General features: G+C 49.7%; 9 protein-coding genes across 9 annotated transcripts; 5 read left to right on the top strand and 4 right to left on the bottom strand.

Moving 5' to 3' along the window:
• Window positions 1-467: 467 nt before the first annotated feature.
• COCCADRAFT_108127 (uncharacterized protein) lies at window positions 468-2941 on the bottom strand (the record flags this gene model as incomplete). Its single annotated transcript, XM_007718683.1, has 2 exons — window positions 468-639; window positions 1086-2941. The coding sequence occupies 2 exons, from the start codon at window positions 2939-2941 to the stop codon at window positions 468-470; spliced, it is 2028 nt and encodes a 675-aa protein (XP_007716873.1).
• A 683-nt stretch (window positions 2942-3624) lies between these two features.
• Window positions 3625-3962, top strand: COCCADRAFT_108156 (uncharacterized protein; the record flags this gene model as incomplete). Its single annotated transcript, XM_007718684.1, has 2 exons — window positions 3625-3704; window positions 3761-3962. 2 exons carry the CDS (start codon window positions 3625-3627, stop codon window positions 3960-3962), a joined length of 282 nt encoding a protein of 93 aa, XP_007716874.1.
• A 28-nt stretch (window positions 3963-3990) lies between these two features.
• Window positions 3991-5451, bottom strand: COCCADRAFT_29991 (uncharacterized protein; the record flags this gene model as incomplete). The annotated part of the gene is made up of 1 exon (XM_007718685.1): window positions 3991-5451. One exon carries the CDS (start codon window positions 5449-5451, stop codon window positions 3991-3993), a length of 1461 nt encoding a protein of 486 aa, XP_007716875.1.
• A 304-nt stretch (window positions 5452-5755) lies between these two features.
• On the top strand, window positions 5756-6667 carry COCCADRAFT_40718 (uncharacterized protein; the record flags this gene model as incomplete). The annotated part of the gene is made up of 4 exons (XM_007718686.1): window positions 5756-5767; window positions 5935-6130; window positions 6180-6511; window positions 6563-6667. 4 exons carry the CDS (start codon window positions 5756-5758, stop codon window positions 6665-6667), a joined length of 645 nt encoding a protein of 214 aa, XP_007716876.1.
• Window positions 6668-7260: 593 nt separating this feature from the next.
• On the top strand, window positions 7261-8415 carry COCCADRAFT_108140 (uncharacterized protein; the record flags this gene model as incomplete). Its single annotated transcript, XM_007718687.1, has 3 exons — window positions 7261-8049; window positions 8104-8305; window positions 8363-8415. 3 exons carry the CDS (start codon window positions 7261-7263, stop codon window positions 8413-8415), a joined length of 1044 nt encoding a protein of 347 aa, XP_007716877.1.
• A 304-nt stretch (window positions 8416-8719) lies between these two features.
• On the top strand, window positions 8720-10036 carry COCCADRAFT_108129 (uncharacterized protein; the record flags this gene model as incomplete). The annotated part of the gene is made up of 1 exon (XM_007718688.1): window positions 8720-10036. One exon carries the CDS (start codon window positions 8720-8722, stop codon window positions 10034-10036), a length of 1317 nt encoding a protein of 438 aa, XP_007716878.1.
• A 444-nt stretch (window positions 10037-10480) lies between these two features.
• Window positions 10481-11542, bottom strand: COCCADRAFT_108161 (uncharacterized protein; the record flags this gene model as incomplete). The annotated part of the gene is made up of 1 exon (XM_007718689.1): window positions 10481-11542. One exon carries the CDS (start codon window positions 11540-11542, stop codon window positions 10481-10483), a length of 1062 nt encoding a protein of 353 aa, XP_007716879.1.
• A 36-nt stretch (window positions 11543-11578) lies between these two features.
• Window positions 11579-12322, bottom strand: COCCADRAFT_43429 (uncharacterized protein; the record flags this gene model as incomplete). Its single annotated transcript, XM_007718690.1, has 1 exon — window positions 11579-12322. A coding segment is annotated over one exon (744 nt), but the record flags the coding sequence as incomplete, so codon positions are not given.
• Window positions 12323-14219: 1897 nt separating this feature from the next.
• On the top strand, window positions 14220-15335 carry COCCADRAFT_108167 (uncharacterized protein; the record flags this gene model as incomplete). The annotated part of the gene is made up of 1 exon (XM_007718691.1): window positions 14220-15335. One exon carries the CDS (start codon window positions 14220-14222, stop codon window positions 15333-15335), a length of 1116 nt encoding a protein of 371 aa, XP_007716881.1.
• Between the last annotated feature and the right edge of the window lie 809 nt (window positions 15336-16144).

The following is a 16144-nucleotide window of genomic DNA, read 5'->3' on the forward strand; positions in this document are numbered from 1 at the left end:
GATAGAACTACGTAGATACTTGTAGGCCCAGCCTGCACGTCTTATATAGCCTACCGGCTGACACAGGACGCTAAACCAAAATAAAAAAAAAAAAATATCCCGCTAATAGCACCACTCGAAGATTATCGCATCTCACTTTAAACCTTCACACCTTCAGAGTCGAACAGATTTCTGTCGCCCAACCTGATACCACTTCTTCTCGTCTTTCTTCGGGTGATACAACGACTGCGTCTTCCCGAGTCCCTGATGTTTATGCAGACTATCATGCGAAAACTGCTTTCCACGCCCAAACCGGGGGCCGACCGGAAAAAACTAAAATATCCGCATTAGTCAAACCCCCCTCACCGAACCTAAACAGGCCACATGTAAGTATGTAGCAGGGCATGATTTGAGGAAAAAGAAAAACACGGTAAGAAATAACAATGTTAATAGTAGTAGTAACAGATACTCTACGGTCATGAGATAACTCAAGCCGCACTAACCGTCTTCGTGATGCGGACCAGCAGTGCGCCTTTGGATACCACACCGTTTGCGTCGTAGAGGTGAAGAACGCGGTAACCGGCTTGTAGACGATCGAGACGGAAGCAAGCCCATGCAGCTAGGTCGTCGCTGATGCGCTCGTCGTCCATGACTTTGAATCTGTAAAAACATAACGTCAGCATGTGTTACAGGAACTTCGTTGTATGCTCTCAGGAACGATGACATCAATTGTGCCACAGCGATTAGTGCTTGATTTCCTGCATCGAATCAGGCTTCGTTGCACGAGCCGAGCAAGGCACAACAAAAGCGCTGTCATAGCGAAGGAAATGACGAGGCCTGATACCGGAATCACGGCACTCTGCAGCTTGGCAGATTGGGTCCCAGCAATATACCACGACCGTTATCTCCACATCCACTTCAGCGCCCGTGAAACCATCAGGCCGTGCCTACGTAGCTCACAAGCGCACCGAATACCAGATCAGGCCTGGATACTCATGCAGGGACGTCTTGTGCGATAGGTCGGGCCTGGGTCGGTATGCGCAAAGGCGATGCGTGTCACCCGTAGCGATGTGTACACGTAGCGGGAAAAGAAAAAATAAACTCACCTGACAAAAGTCAATTCGTCCGTGACGCCCTGTACGCCAGTGAATTTGATGACTTCGCGACCAAAGTCGGGATTCGGGGTCCTGGCCGTCTTGGTCTTGTCTTTGTATTCACCCTTTTGGCTCCTTCCATTGCCTTGTATGGGTTCGGCATTGCGCTCTTCGTACGACTCGACGTGTAGCTCGACCTTGACATATGGCTTAAAGTCTTTGGGGTCGTCTTCTTCTGGAGGTAAAGGAATGTTCTGTCCGGCAATGAACTCGATGCTTAGATCCATATCCTGGTGGGGGATGGCTGTCTTTTGTGTTGCGGCAGTGCTTGTGCTGCGATATCCCTCTGGCTTGAGGACCCACCCAGGAGTACCTGCAAACATGGCCTCGTTCTGCATCATTCCACCGTCCCAGCGTTGCCAGTTGAGAGCTACAATCTGGACTCCCGCACGCCAAAAGACGGAGGGGTTAAGGTTTGAAGACGTCAGCCGGAGGCCTTTTGGATACGCGCGCATAAAGTAGTGCTTGTTGTGATCGAAAAGTCCTGTAGGGTTGCTCTCGTGAAGATCCATCAGTGTGCTTTCTGAAAGTGAGAAAATGTGGGTAGGTATCTTCGCCTCGGGAGTGTCTAAGCCCTTGAATGAGTAGCCACCAAAATATACACCCAGTCGTGCCAAAGACTCTATGACCTTGGGCTTTGGCGCTGGCGGCTTCTTCTCGCCGTCTGGCCCAAATTCATCTTCTGAGTTTACAGAGTCCAAGCTTGCAGTGTGTTCTAACGGTGGCACTGACCCACCAACTGCAGGAACCTGTGACTCGGGAGGAGATACCTTGGGATGACCACGCTTGACCTTGACGAGAATCTTGTTTTCCAGTTCCTTGAGTGCAGGCAAACCGACCGTGTCTAAGCTCTGGGTTGGATCCAATGGCTCTTCAAGCATCATACCCTTCCAGTACTCTTGCATGAGCTCGACCATGATCTCCTGTTGCTCAGGACCACAGTGTACTTCCAGACTGACAATGAGGGGTAGATTGGATACTGCAAACGCATATTCTTTGATGGTTGCACAAACAGATCGAAAGGTCATCTCACTGGTCAAAGTGTAGCCGTGAAACACTTTTGGTTCCGCTCGGGAAGTGTATGAAGCAGAGTGCCAGGGCTCGATCTTTTGCGCGTTGTTTTGAGGCGGCGGCGGTGAAGGTGTCTCGACTTTTTCCTCGTCTGACTTGTCCTTGCCGAATTTCAAGCCCAGGCGTTTGCGGATGCTCAGACCAGTCTTGGATTTCTTCTTCTCCTTCCTCGCTTCATCGGCACCAGGATTACCTCTAGCGGCTTCTTCATCTGAACTTGAGTCGGAGAGCTCATCACCGTCCCAAACGTCCACCTCCACGCAGCGACAACCTCGCATGAGGACGTTTTTGTAGGCGTCGACACTCGAGTCGCTCGAGAGTTGGTTACCGGTGAGGTATGTGTTGTGGCTCGAGGAGATGAAGTAGTTGGAAATCGGGTGCGATTCATCTAGAGGTGGTGCAGGCTTCATCACGTTGCCTAGTCCTGAGGCAAAGTAGTTGGCAAAAGAGGGAAACGAGCCGTCGCCCAGGAGCTCTAGGTGGCTGTCTACTGCGGTTTCGAAGTCTTTGCCAGGGCCATTCTGCTCCTTGAGCCAGCTCAATTGTCCGTCCTTGGTCTGCAGATTGTAACGGCCCAGGATCTCGTTGTATACGATTCGGAGGTAGCTCTGGAGGTTTGACAGGTCATCAAGGGTACGAGCTTTGGGGGCGACGGCAGCTGTTCCTCCTCCAGCCTGGAGCTGGGGGTTGTCGAGCTTGGGCGTACCCAGCTTGCTATCCTTGGAGGGGTCCGGCATCGTGGGGGTGTTGGGGGGCAGCAACACCAGGCGTGTGGATGGGAGGGTAGGAAACTAAAAGGAACAATTGGAGAAAGACTAGAAGCAGAGGCGCAAGGCGACGGTGGTGCCTAGTTATCCAGGACCGGCGAATTGTGGGAGGAATGCTGACTGCAGGAATGCAGGAAGCTCAGCTGTCTCCAACGATGTCAGCGCTTCCCTTTCAAGTATGTGTTTGCGTGCTCCCTGAATCGTGCGCAACATACCTTGGAGAGGATTGATGCTCGTCTACTGCAATGCAACCGACAATTTGGGCGTCTAGGAGATTTGAGTGCGGCAGAAGTATCTAAGAAGAGAGGAGAGGCAGGTGGTCATGTAGTAGGCATGGATGCAATGGCCTCCTCATATTCCAGCTCGAGCCTGCCTTGGCTGCCGCATCGGCGTTTGATGATCCAGCTGGTGGGGCGCAAGACAAGGGCGTGAACCCATGGATAAATGCCACGCGGCATTGGACATGGAAATACTGCATCAAGCCATTTGCTTGTGGATGAGGAACGATGCCCTGTTTGCGTTGATCGCTGCCATCCCGCACCCGCCTTGCCAAGCTCCATCGACGTCACGCAGGCTGTCAGGGTCCAACAACCGTTTCGAAACCTCCATCTTATTCGTCCCACTCAACACTTACTATACATAGCACATCCGCAATGGCACGGTCACGGAAAGAAGCAGAGAGCGAAGTTCGGTCGTGGGGCTTTGGCCATGTCTTCACGTGGACAGATGGCCCGTAAGTTTGCATTACCGTCTCCCTACATATATTACGTCTGTTTGACCACCGCGTAGCAATGCTCACTACCCGTCGCACAAGCACAGCGGCAAAACCGCACATCTTGTCCTGGACGGCTCCCTGACGTACACCTACCCTGACGAGCCTGATGCCAAGAAGGAAACCGTCGGTCCTGGCGCGCGTTGGGATGTCGATGCACAAAAGGTGCATGAAGTTTGGGTTGGCAGCCAAGGATGTACCTATGTCATTGGAGAATAGTATCAAACGCCAGACACCTTTCACATGCTCATCCCAAGAATCCATTCTGCCCCAGGTATTTGATTGCATCCAGCGCTAGCTGGTCCGCCTTGACAAGCTCCTGCTCCACCATGCGCTCATACAACCCCTTAAGCTTATTATCCTCGTCCTTGGGTGGGTGCTGGTATTTGCATTTGCTCAAGTATGGACACCTTCCGTTTCGCTTCCAATTCGTGCACATTTTGTTGCTCTTTGTTTCTGTTCGCGCCGACGCAGGCCGAGGGGGTGGAACTTTTATTGGCGGTGGAGCAGTTTTTGATGACGCAGTTTCTGGTGCCTCGTCGTCGCTCTCTGAATCAGAACCGGAATCAGATTCTGATTCTTCCGAACTGGACACGACTGACGACTCAGAGAGAACCGAGCTCTCCTCGTCCGACTCTGTCTCGCTATCGTATCCCAGCCCAAGGTCTACCGTCGCTGGTGTCGACTGTTTCTTCACCATGCTCTCGTGCAACCTTTTGCGCAACGTAGCCAGCTCCTCTTGTCTCTTTGTTTCCGCCTCTTGTTTTGTGCCATCATTTTTTGCTTCACGGCGGTCCTTGTTTGGTTGTTTTTGAATGTGTGTCACTGGCTCGTTCTCTTTTGGTGGCTTCCCTTTCATCCTGCGCAAAAACTCGAGCTCTGCTGACCGTTTCCGCGCGGCCTCATCCTGCTTTTCCATGATCCTCTGCTGTGTTGGAAAGTTTTTTCTGCGATCCCTGATCCATGCTGCGACTTCAGCGCCTGTTTGTATTGTGATGGTCTCTCCTTCATGCTCAAAAGCGAAGCCCCCACCCTTGAGTTTCTCAGAAAATGCCGCCTCTTCGTCAATGTCCTCTTCACCACTACTTTCATCTTGCTCGACTTTTTGCGAGAGCCCAAGAGCGATCTTGCGCTTCTTGTGGTCGGGTTTCGGGATCGAGGGCAGCGGCAGCGAAAAGCCAAAGCTGGGTACCTGTGGTGGCACGGCAGCCTTGGCTCGGGGCGGTTTCGAGCTGTGTTGCTGGGAGTTCCTTTGTGACTGTGCATTACCGTTACGGTCGTTTAATTTTCGCTTCTGGCCTGCATGCTTGGGCGGAGAATACTGAGCACCGGGCTGGCTGTATGCGGATGGTGAAGACTGGGGGTTGGCATGTGCTTCCAGTGAGGTGGCATTCTGCGGCGCATTGCTATGGTCATTTCCAAGGCCATCCCTGGTATCGTTCCTGTGGAATCCACCCCCTCTGTTGTTTTGATAACCTCCCCTTTGGCCTCTACCACGCGCATCTCCTCGCCCACGATTCTGTCCATGTCCGCCTCGTGAGTTCCCGGAAGCGTTATGAAAGCCACCACCTCTGTTATGGTTTCCTCCTCTTCCGCGACCTCTCTCGCCTCCTCCTCGGTTGTGGCTTTCTCGTTGGCTTGGGTATGGTTGCTCGTTTGACGTAGCCTTGGGCGGTGGTGGCGGAGGCGGTGGAAATTTGAACGACATTATTGCAAACTGGAGGTTTTTGATTAAAAGCACTATATCTGATTCATTCCGCTGGGTATATTATCGCTGAAAGGGAAAGCGCAATGAAGTTGGTGAGGAAAAATGAAAAGTTGGTTACGGCAGGAGATGAGACGCGCCTCGGGGGTCCGACGACAATCCAAAAAGTTGTTATCGATAGCGCTAGCTCAACGCTAATCATTGCGCAAGTTGCGCCTCTGATTCTTGACTCTCACAACTCAATCACAATGTATAGGTGACGAGCGCTTACTACACCGAAATCCATGAAGCCTCCAAAGTTGCAAACATGTTTATACTCGTAAGTCAAGTTCAGCTCGGACCGTGCCCCTAGAACCTGAGATATGCCTACTATGGAGTGTAGAAAATTTCAAAGCATTATTACCTTCACAATCACATGTTACCCTTGTTCAACTTACGTAGCTGCTACGGGTGTATTTTCATAGGAAAACGCTAACTTACCCCTAGACCACGATTCAAGACTTGATCCAAATCAAGCCGCAGGACTTTGAGAAGCCTAGCGCGCAAGCCATCAAGGATGTCATCAACGATAAGTATAGCAACAGGATCATTCCCAATATTGGCCTCTGTATCTGTATGTGGGATTTACTCTCGGCTTCAGAGGGTCTCATCGGCCACGGAACTGGACTTGTAAATGTCAATGGTCCGTCACCACTCGCCTGCTAATCTCCCCATACTCACACCAAATGCAGTCGAGTTTCGCATGACTGTGTTCCGCCCTTTTCGCGGCGAGATTATCTATGGGCGCATAAAGACTTCGAACCAAGAGGGCATCATCATTGATCTGGAATTCACTTCAGAGATCTTTATACCGTATCAGAATCTCCCAGAGAACTCGTCATTTTCGCAAGCAGAGAATGTATGGGTGTGGAACTCGGAGGGAACAGAGCTCTTCTTTGACAAGGGAGAGCCGGTGCTGTTCAGGGTAGAGCACGAAGAGTGGTTTGATCAGCGGCCGACGATTATAGAAAAAGATGAAAAGGGCGAGATCATTGAAGAGAGACCCACGGCCTGGAGAGTGATTGTAAGTACATGAAGACCTATCAAGTAAGCAGACGTCTAATTATGTGTTTAGGGTTCCATGGCTCAACCAGGTCTTGGTCCGACACTGTGGTGGGCCGAAGGCGGAGAAGAAGGCGAAGAGGGAGACGTTGAGATGGAGGAGGAAGCTGAGGAATGACGACTTTTTTTGGTTATTCCAAAACATAATGTCGCTGAATGTCCATATACCATGCATGTTCCCAGAATTCCGATGTGGACTTGCTATCATGCACGTAGCAGTTCAATCTGTAGGATAATCCAACACACCGCATCTTGCATTCCTAAACCCCAGTACTTCTTCTCCACCACGCCCATTGTATTCGTAGGAACTCTTTCTTCGGGCCTTCTATATGCAGACAGCAATGTGATTACCTGATAGCCGCGGCGCTTAAGCGTCAGCGCCAACCGGCGCACCTACCCCGGCGTCCGCAATAGGAAGTTCCCATCCGAACCTCGGCACCTTTCTCCGCAATGCTCTGCATACCAGCTCCAATGTGGCTGGTCCGGCCTAATCCGTGCGGATACCAGACTGCATACAAACAAAATGGCGGGCGACCCGTACCTTGGGATCCTCTCTTATTGTCTCACCATTGCTTTTGTCCTTTTTTATTGACACGTTTGCTGTGATAGCTACGCGGTGCAGATCTCAACCTCGGAAGCTTGGTACTACATAATCGATACGCATCCCGATCTTCTCTCCTCTAATCCTTTCTCTTTGATATCAAAGCCAAAATGCCTTCATACACATCAGTCCACCTCGCCGAGCGACCTACGGACGGCATCGTAGCTGGCAAAACCTTCACACCCAAGTCTCACCCGGTCCCCTCGGCCTCCTCGCTCAAAGATGGCGAAGTCCTCTTCCAAACCCTGTACCTCTCCATTGACCCCGCCATGCGCGGCTGGCTCAATCCCACACGCTCCTACATCCCTCCCGTACAGATCGATGCCGTAATGCGTGGACAGGGCATCGGCCTCATCGTCGCCAGCAAAAATCCAAAATTCCCCGTCGGCACCTACGCAAAAGCCATGTGCGGCTGGGCCGAATACGCCATTATTCCAGGAAAGGACGTTGAGTCCCTAGACCTTCCCGAAGGCGCCGTACCAACGGATGCACTGGGTGTCCTTGGAATGACAGGACTAACGGCGTACTTTGGTCTCCTTGACGTCGGTCAGGTTAAGCCAGGAGACTTTGTTGTTGTGAGCGGAGCTGCGGGCGCAACGGGAAGCGTAGTGGGTCAAATTGCTAAGCTCAAGGGCGCAAAGGTTCTAGGGCTTGCGGGCGAGGACAGTAAAGTTGCGTGGCTTAAGGACACGCTTGGATTCGACGAGGCGCTCAACTACAAGGACCCGGATTTTGTGAAGAAGTTCCGCGCTGCGACCAAGGGACTTATTGATCTTTTCTTTGATAATGTTGGCGGGGAGATTCTCGACTTGGCGTTGAGTCGTGCGAAGCCGCATGCGAGATTTGTCATTTGCGGTGCTATTTCTGATTACAACAACAAGAAGCCGGCCGGACTCAAGGTACGTTGATAGAATTTCGGGGGAGGGCTTGGGACGGTGCTAACTGCGTGTTAGAACTACATGATGATCATCTCGATGCGTATTCGTATGCAGGGTTTCGTTATTTTCGACTATGCGGACAAATTCGCTGAGGCCAGGAAGGAGCTGGCACAATGGTTGTCGGAGGGCAAGATCAAGCGCAAGGAGACTATTTATGATGGCGGAATTACCAAGGCTGAAGAAGCGCTGGTTGGACTGTTTGAGGGCAAGAACACAGGTATGTTTTGTTTTTTGCCAGCTGGATGCATACGGACTTGGAGACTGACAATTATAGGCAAAATTCTGGTAAAGGTGGCAGATCCCGAGGCTGCCAAGTCGAAGCTATAGTTGGAGTGCTTTGGAAAGCAAAAATCTATCTAATACTTTTCTGTTTGGCAACTGATATATTTCAAAATGGGTGCATACTTGGCTTGTGATGTACTACTCTATTCTACTGCTGCTCCATGCACCCGCAATCGATAAGTTTTGTGGCACTAATCGCCCCTCGGCCCTGGTCCCTGCGCCCAACTTTTACGCCGTACAGATCGCCGCCGGCCGTCAAATCCCCCACCCTCGCACTCGGCCTTGTGAAAGCTCGTTCTTTTTAAGGCATGTTATGCTCCGAACCTTCCTGCGAACAATAACACGAGCCATGGCCTCCCCCGAGCCCGTACGCGTGCCCATCCCCAAGAATGGCGTCGACTACCGCGGCAAAGTAGTGCTTGCGCCAATGGTGCGCTCCGGTGAATTGCCCTCACGACTGCTGGCCCTCAAGTACGGCGCAGACCTGGTATGGGGTCCAGAGACAATTGATCGCGCCATCATCGGTACCACAAGGCGCTTCAACCCGCACACATCGACTCTCGAGTTCACACGCCTGCCTACGTCCAAGATCAAGAACCCGACCCTCGACCCCGACCTCCGTGAGAGCGTCATATACCGCATACATCCCGAGTTGGAGAAGGGCAAGCTCATCTACCAAATTGGTACGGCGAATCCTGAGCTCGCAGTTCAGGCGGCCAAGATTGTCGCAGCAGATGTCGCCGGGATCGATGTCAATTCAGGCTGCCCCAAGCCATTCTCCACCTCTGGTGGAATGGGCGCAGCGCTTCTGAGAACACCAGATCTGCTCTGTGACATCCTCACAAGGCTCGTCGAAGAGGTGGGCAAGCCATTCGAGATTGGCATCAGCGTCAAGATCCGTATCCTCGACCAGCCCGAAGACACCGCCGCCCTGGTGAAGCGCCTCGTCCGTACTGGCATCACCGGTCTTACCGTCCACTGCCGCACCACGCCCATGCGACCACGAGAGCGAGCAATCCGCGACCAACTCAAGATGATCGGCGAAATCTGCAGAGAAGCCGGTGTCGCCTGCGTCATGAACGGCGACGTAACCTCGCGCACCGAAGCCTTAAAACTAATGCAAGAATTCTCCGTCGACGGCGCCATGATCGCCACTGAAGCCGAGAAAAATCCCAGCTGCTTCCGTCCCGACGCAGAAGGTGGGCCCCACGAATGGCGCTCCCAGTGGAAAACCGTAGTCACAGAGTACATGCGCTTTGCCCTCCAAGTCGCTAACAGATGGGGCAACACAAAGTACCTCCTCGGCCAAATGATTCCTGGCAAAGAAAAAGCATATGCGGCCATGAATAAGTCAAAGTGCTACACCGATGTTATTAAAGCTCTAGGACTTGACAAAGTAGATGATTTGCTGCTTCAGGCGCAGAAAGTGGACGAGCACTTGGGCATTCCGATTCAGGAGTCTAGAGCGTCGAAGCGTGCGAGGGTTAAGGAGGCGACTAGGCCTGAGGGAGAGGTTAAGGAGCAGGGGGAGAAGAGGAAGGAGAGGGAGGGCGAGGAACCGGAGGCTAAGAGGGTTAAAGTGCCAGAATCGACTGCTGAGGTCGAACCGGAGGCGGGGATTGCGCAGGCTAACGAGGTTCTGGTGCCGGCGGCCTTAAGTGTTTAAGCTCTGTTTCTTTCTTTCCCCCTTTTTTTTCCTTTAAGAGGGATCGTTTTTTTTAAAAAGGTTTGTGTATCATTGATGTATGAGGACGTATGTATATGGTGGGGGAGTGCATTGGTAGGCGTATATTTACATGGCATTTCGAGATATTAGTCCGATGAGAAGGAGAAATCTATCACCATTTTCCAAAAGTCTACATCGTGGCTGTTTCTTTTCCTCTTTTTTTTGGACTTCTGGAGTTTTGTAATACCTGATGTATGGAGTAAAGTGCTGGTGTTGATCAAGGTGGGGGAATTGAGTGCTCAAAGGTTGTTGGGGGTGTTGGAGTGGCTGTGTTGAGTGGGTTAGGGTGAGGGAGAGTAGATGAAACAGGTATCAAGATTTAGTATTGCACAGTAGACTAGTCGTGGTAGCTCTCTACCTAGGGGGGTAGAATGACCAATCAATCTATATCCTGGATCTACCTAGACCCGGCTGTGAGGAGCTCATTTGACTTGTATTCTTTGCCGACAAACGATTGATATCTAAGCGATATTGGTATCTTAGGATACCAAAGTCACACCACACAGTAGACGCAGGGTCGATTCGCGAAGACTTTTTGGAATTTTCTCCTTTTGAAAACTCAACTTCGGTGACTGGGAGCTTGCGAAGAGCGATATCGAGGGAATCGTTCGTGTTGGGTATTGGAGCACAAACCCTCATATGGCGTTGATTCTGATTGTTTCGCTTCAGAAAATGATAATCAACATTCGGGCCCTCAGACAGTCTTATCTCGAGCAACTCCATCTGGGTGACGGAGTTGCCTAAGATGATCGTTCCAGACAACCTTGGACCTCTGACACTTCGGAAGGAAACTGTAACTGAGAAATGATTTTGGAGATGGCTTGGTAGCGGGAATTGCGCTGTAGTACCAATACATGCTCTAGCGGGATAACCTTGAGTGTTGCCATGCCACTCTTCTGCTGTTATAGTGGCGCTATGGAGTTTTATTTTCACGTACTGCTCAAGCCAATTCAGGTTGATATAATCAGGGATAATCTTTCCGATCGAATCTATGCCAAGATTGGGGTGGGTATCGTGAACAGTGTAGGCTCCTAGCTCTGCGGGGTCCGCCCCAATCATATCCTCTTGCAGAAGGAGAGGTTTCTCTGACAAGCGTACGTAACTTGCCAAAGATATCTGTTGAAGTAAAATCCCAAAAAGTGAATGTTTATCGCGCCGTGGTGACAAAGGCAATATGGCGATGACTGTCTGAGATGGACGGTGTACATTGTGGGAGTTTCGCTCTTCCCTGCGAAGACTATTGTACTGCACTAAAGGCAGCTTGATCATAACACTGTGCCTCAATAGCTGGATATAATGGGCATCTTGCAAACCGGCTGGCCAAAGACTTCGATTTGAGACAATCTCTGAGTAGCGTATTATTTCTGAAGAAAAGCATTGCGCATGGTTTTTGCACACACCACAAGTGTTATTTGTGCAGAATCTCTGGATCGAATCCGCCAGCATTGGTGTGTTGGTACGAGAACGGCTCCGGGTGAATAAGAAAAGACTATGGTCGGCGCTTTCCTCAAAAATAGACTGCTGCAGTCTCCGGAATGCCTTGACTTCACCTTCGCCATATAAGAGCGGCAAATTTACATTGAAGAGTCCAAACAGGCAATATGATTTGTCTTCCACCTTGGATACGTGTCGGTGTGCAGCCCAGGACAACTTTTGTGCAGCACACAATTTGTCTTCTGTAGTCACCCAGTCAGACTCTAGAACCGTAACTTCGATTCCTGTGATTGAGGCGACTTGTTTGGATCGGCAAAACTTGGTTCCTATGGGTTTCCAGTCTGCCGAATAGAACTCTACAGTGTAAGGAGCCAGCAGTTCTTGTAGTGTCCATCCGCGAGTGAACCACAAGCTTCTATTGAACGCTTCACCCCAGCCAGAAGATTCGTCTGCAACATCACTGAGATATGCGTAACAAATCTGTGCTCGTTGATACCATCGAAACATTGAGTTAACTGACTCTTGCAATTCCGCTGAACTGGACTTATCGATACAACAGGTATCAATCCAGACCCATTCGAAGCCGTCTTTGTTTGCGAGGGTACAAGTGCCTACAACTTTGGCAAAACCTCGCTTCGTTCTAGCTGGGTTGGTTCGGTTGCTGAGAGGGACTTTGGAAACATCACCGAAGACTATCTCTCCTTCCTCCCATCTGTGGGACAAGATAACGTAGTCCGGTATTTGACCAATGAAAGAAGTTAGTTCAAGTGTTTTGGTATTGAGTAGCCTCATCGCTGTTGGGTATGACCAAGAGGTGATGTAGCACAAAGCTACAGAGCATTAAGCGTGGCGATATGAACTTCAAGATTAATCGTTCGTTTAAGCGAATGGCGGAGAGGTTCGACGGGGTATCCGATGGTATTGCTGATATAACTCTGTGAGGGAATACAACAACTACAAGTGACTCGAATGAAGATGCTAGGTAATATATTGTGCTTGAGAAGTCGAGAGATGGTAGAAAGAACAAATTGAGCAGGCTGAACATCACAAGGCAACCGCGATAGAGAGTGCGGGGCACGACAAGGCTGACACCTTCCCCATACAGCCACTGAGCCAGCAGAAGGTTATGTATGATTGAAAATGTATTATGACCACACCTATTGATGACAGGGTGCACTGGCAATACGAAAACTGTTCGTTCATGAGAGATTGCTAATGCTGAATGGGACGGCGTGAACCTAGGTGTTACACACGAGAGTATCACGTGATGGTGATACACACTGCACAATCATGTGAGTCGCCCGAATATTGGATGTCCTAGAAACTTGTTGTAGATGAATCTTATGCGATTTGATTACCAACTTCAAGAAAACAGACTTGGCTCCAGAGATGAGATTGTCCGGCGGTGAACTTGTAAGGCTGAGGCGGCCAAGCCTCGTCACTTGGATATTGGAGCCCAGTCTGCTGCTTCTCAGCAACTTCCTACCTCTATCAATACACAATACTAAATCCTCTTTCCAAGCGAAATAGCTTGTGATGACAGTGACTCAAGTGCTATGATGGGATCACTGCTCTTTATACGAAGGAGCAGCTGATGTATGTATTTCACTCCCTTGGAAGCTTTACTCACTAGATAACAGTCTGAAAACATAGAAATATTAATAACAAGGCTTCATGTGTAGTGTTCAAGTTTGTGGGGACAAGTTGTTCTTGACTTGTGAAGCAATCTGCTCTACTTGCAACCTCTAGATTCTTAATGTGAAATGCCCGGAAATCAAGACTTGCAAAAACGTTTTGCAAAAGAGCTCTGGATCAAATCTGGGGCAAAACAGGTTAGTTCGGATCTTCTTAGTCAATCGAGAATTAAGACAACGAGAACTACTACCTTTGTGTCCACGTACTATGGCAAACTGCGGAGATGACGTCACTTCTTCTTGTCAACGCCCACCATACCCAACTTCTTCAGTCAAGTCTTTCTCTTTGACTTGACTTTGCGACTGCGCATCAGCCTCACGAACGAGGTCAGAACAATTTATCTCAAAAATGTACTAGCATTCAACAGCGTGATCCAAAGTCAACTGTTGGCAAGGAAGAAGGGCGCCTGAGAGACTCGCGGTTCGTATTTCTCAAGGAACAACTCAGTTTGAAATGAAGGTTATCATCTATGATGAGATTTCTTTTTTTCGTTTCTTTTCTGAAATTCAAGTCCATGCATAATGTTGCTCAAAGCTATCACAGATAGTTGAACTATCAGCATTTATTGTAGTATTTCCTACCCTGTATTTGGAGTTTTTAGTGAATACCGAGATGCATCACGCAACCATTTTGATCAACACAAAGATGAGATCCCTTGCCATGGCCACTGCGACGTTACGACAGGGGAAATGGTGGGGATAGAGTAAAAGCAAGGTGTTGAGGCATGGCGGGGGCGTTCCGCAATGGTGTCGGTTCCGATTGGCCATCGGGAGCTGCACGTCCCGAAAAAGTGCCCCACCATGATTTCGCATTGCTTGGTCATATTCGACAAAGCATCGACGCCTGCCAAGCGACAGCAGAACCATCGCTGGTTGCTAAACATCAACTAAGCCACCCAGTCCACCATGTCATCCACTCACACGCGCATCGAATGCGCGTCCGAAGATTCTAGTCGCCCTTGTCGCCTCCGCTATATAGCGCGTCCCCCGGCACCATGAAGACCCTCACATCCATCTTTTTCGCAATTGTCGCCATCACACTTGCTATCTACAACAACGAGTACATGCTCTCACGAGTAACGAGCTCTCTTAGACACGTTACGACCTTCACAAACATCACGAATCCATTTCGCATCCCTACCCAAAATATGTCGTCTACCATGTTTCGCGGCCTCCCCGTCATACCTGACGAGGTCTATACGACCAATGCGCCTCGCAAGATTGCTAAATCGTTCCTCGCAATCGAGCAGTCCGAGGGTGCCGGCGCCAAAGTGAGGAGGAGTGTCGGCACGCCCAAACTTCGAAATTTTTCCCCTTTTTTGATGCTTGATCATTTCGCCATTCCCCCAGGCGCAGGCTTCCCTGATCACCCGCATCGTGGCCAGGAGACGGTTACGTATTTGCTGTCTGGAGCAGTGGATCATGAAGACTTTGCAGGAAATAAGGGTACCATCGAAGAAGGGGATTTGCAGTTTATGACCGCAGGACGCGGTATTGTACACGCCGAGATGCCCCGCCAGAACAAAGACGGTGCTCCGAACGTTGGCATGCAGCTATGGATTGATCTTCCTAAAGAGTTGAAGTCATGCGAGCCGAGATATCGAGATCTCCGTGCCAAGGAAATACCTCAGGCGACGGCAGACGACGGCAGGGTGAAAGTCAGGGTCATTAGTGGCCAGGCTTATGGCGTAGAGAGCCTCAAGGAGCTGGCCTACACACCCGTCTGGTTGCTGGACTTTACTGTACAACCTGGTGGCAAAGTTAAGCAACCGCTACCCAAAGGCTGGAACGCGTTTGCCTACGTACTCAACGGCACAATCATAGTCTCATCCGACGGCGTTTCCCGACCCATCGAACAGTACAACAATGTCGTCTTTGAGAGTAACGGCGACAGTGTCGAAATATCAGTCGAGGAGGGCGCCGAGAAAGAATCAAGATTTGTGCTGGTTGCTGGGTTGCCATTGGATCAACCCATTGTGCAATACGGCCCATTCGTTGTTACCTCGAGAGACGAGGTAGTGCAGGCTATGATGGACTATCAGACTCACTCCAATGGGTTTGAGAGAGCAGAGAATTGGGAAAGCGAAATTGGAAAAACTATGGTACATTGAATGGCGGTCGAAGCCTTGGAATTCTTTTTGTATATACCCTTTTAAGTAGCTTTGTTTTGTGGCGTTTCCAATCAATGTAGTTTGAGCAAATCTCAACAGGTTTATCATTATTACTTGTAAATTTTGTTACTTCCTCAGAAATTAGTGACACAACCCGTGGCCATAGCATGTATATCGAAGCTCCTAGCCGAAGCTTAAGAGTAGTATTTTGCTTCGATGTTTATTTTCGTCAATGCCCATGAGTGAAGATGCTGACGTTGAGCAAGAATTTGTAATGGCGAGAGGCAGAGGTATTTGTAGCGCGATCGCTTCCTATACTCTTGTTGTACTGACATCGATTAAATCAGTATCAAGTTCGATATTCTAAGTTATATGATATCTCGGATTCTGCGTTTGTTTGTAACCTGGCAGATCTGGGAGCAGCCTACTATCTTTCTTAGGAAACATCAACCCAGTACGCTAGACTTGAGATATACGCTCGCTTTTTTCTTACATAAGATTAGATGTATCAACTTAAATAGGCTATACATCGAGTAAATAGCCACAAGGATATTTCTGAAAAAAATACAGTAGTTAATGGAGGAGAAAGGTTCAGCAAGCTTGTTCAGTACTGAACCTTAGGCACCTTATATTGCGAAAATCTTAGAAATCGGATAATGATTAATCTTGATGCTAAACGTTGTCCTCAGTGACTTGCTATTTTTTACAGTTGTACAACACCTAAGTAACACTTCTTCATGTTTTTCAACCTGAGCAGTATCACTTGTGACAGAACCAAGAACATCTCTCGTACAGAACAGAACACGTAC

Source organism: Bipolaris zeicola (assembly GCF_000523435.1).
Source record: "Bipolaris zeicola 26-R-13 unplaced genomic scaffold scaffold_248, whole genome shotgun sequence".
In the NCBI taxonomy this organism is placed as follows: domain Eukaryota; kingdom Fungi; phylum Ascomycota; class Dothideomycetes; order Pleosporales; family Pleosporaceae; genus Bipolaris; species Bipolaris zeicola.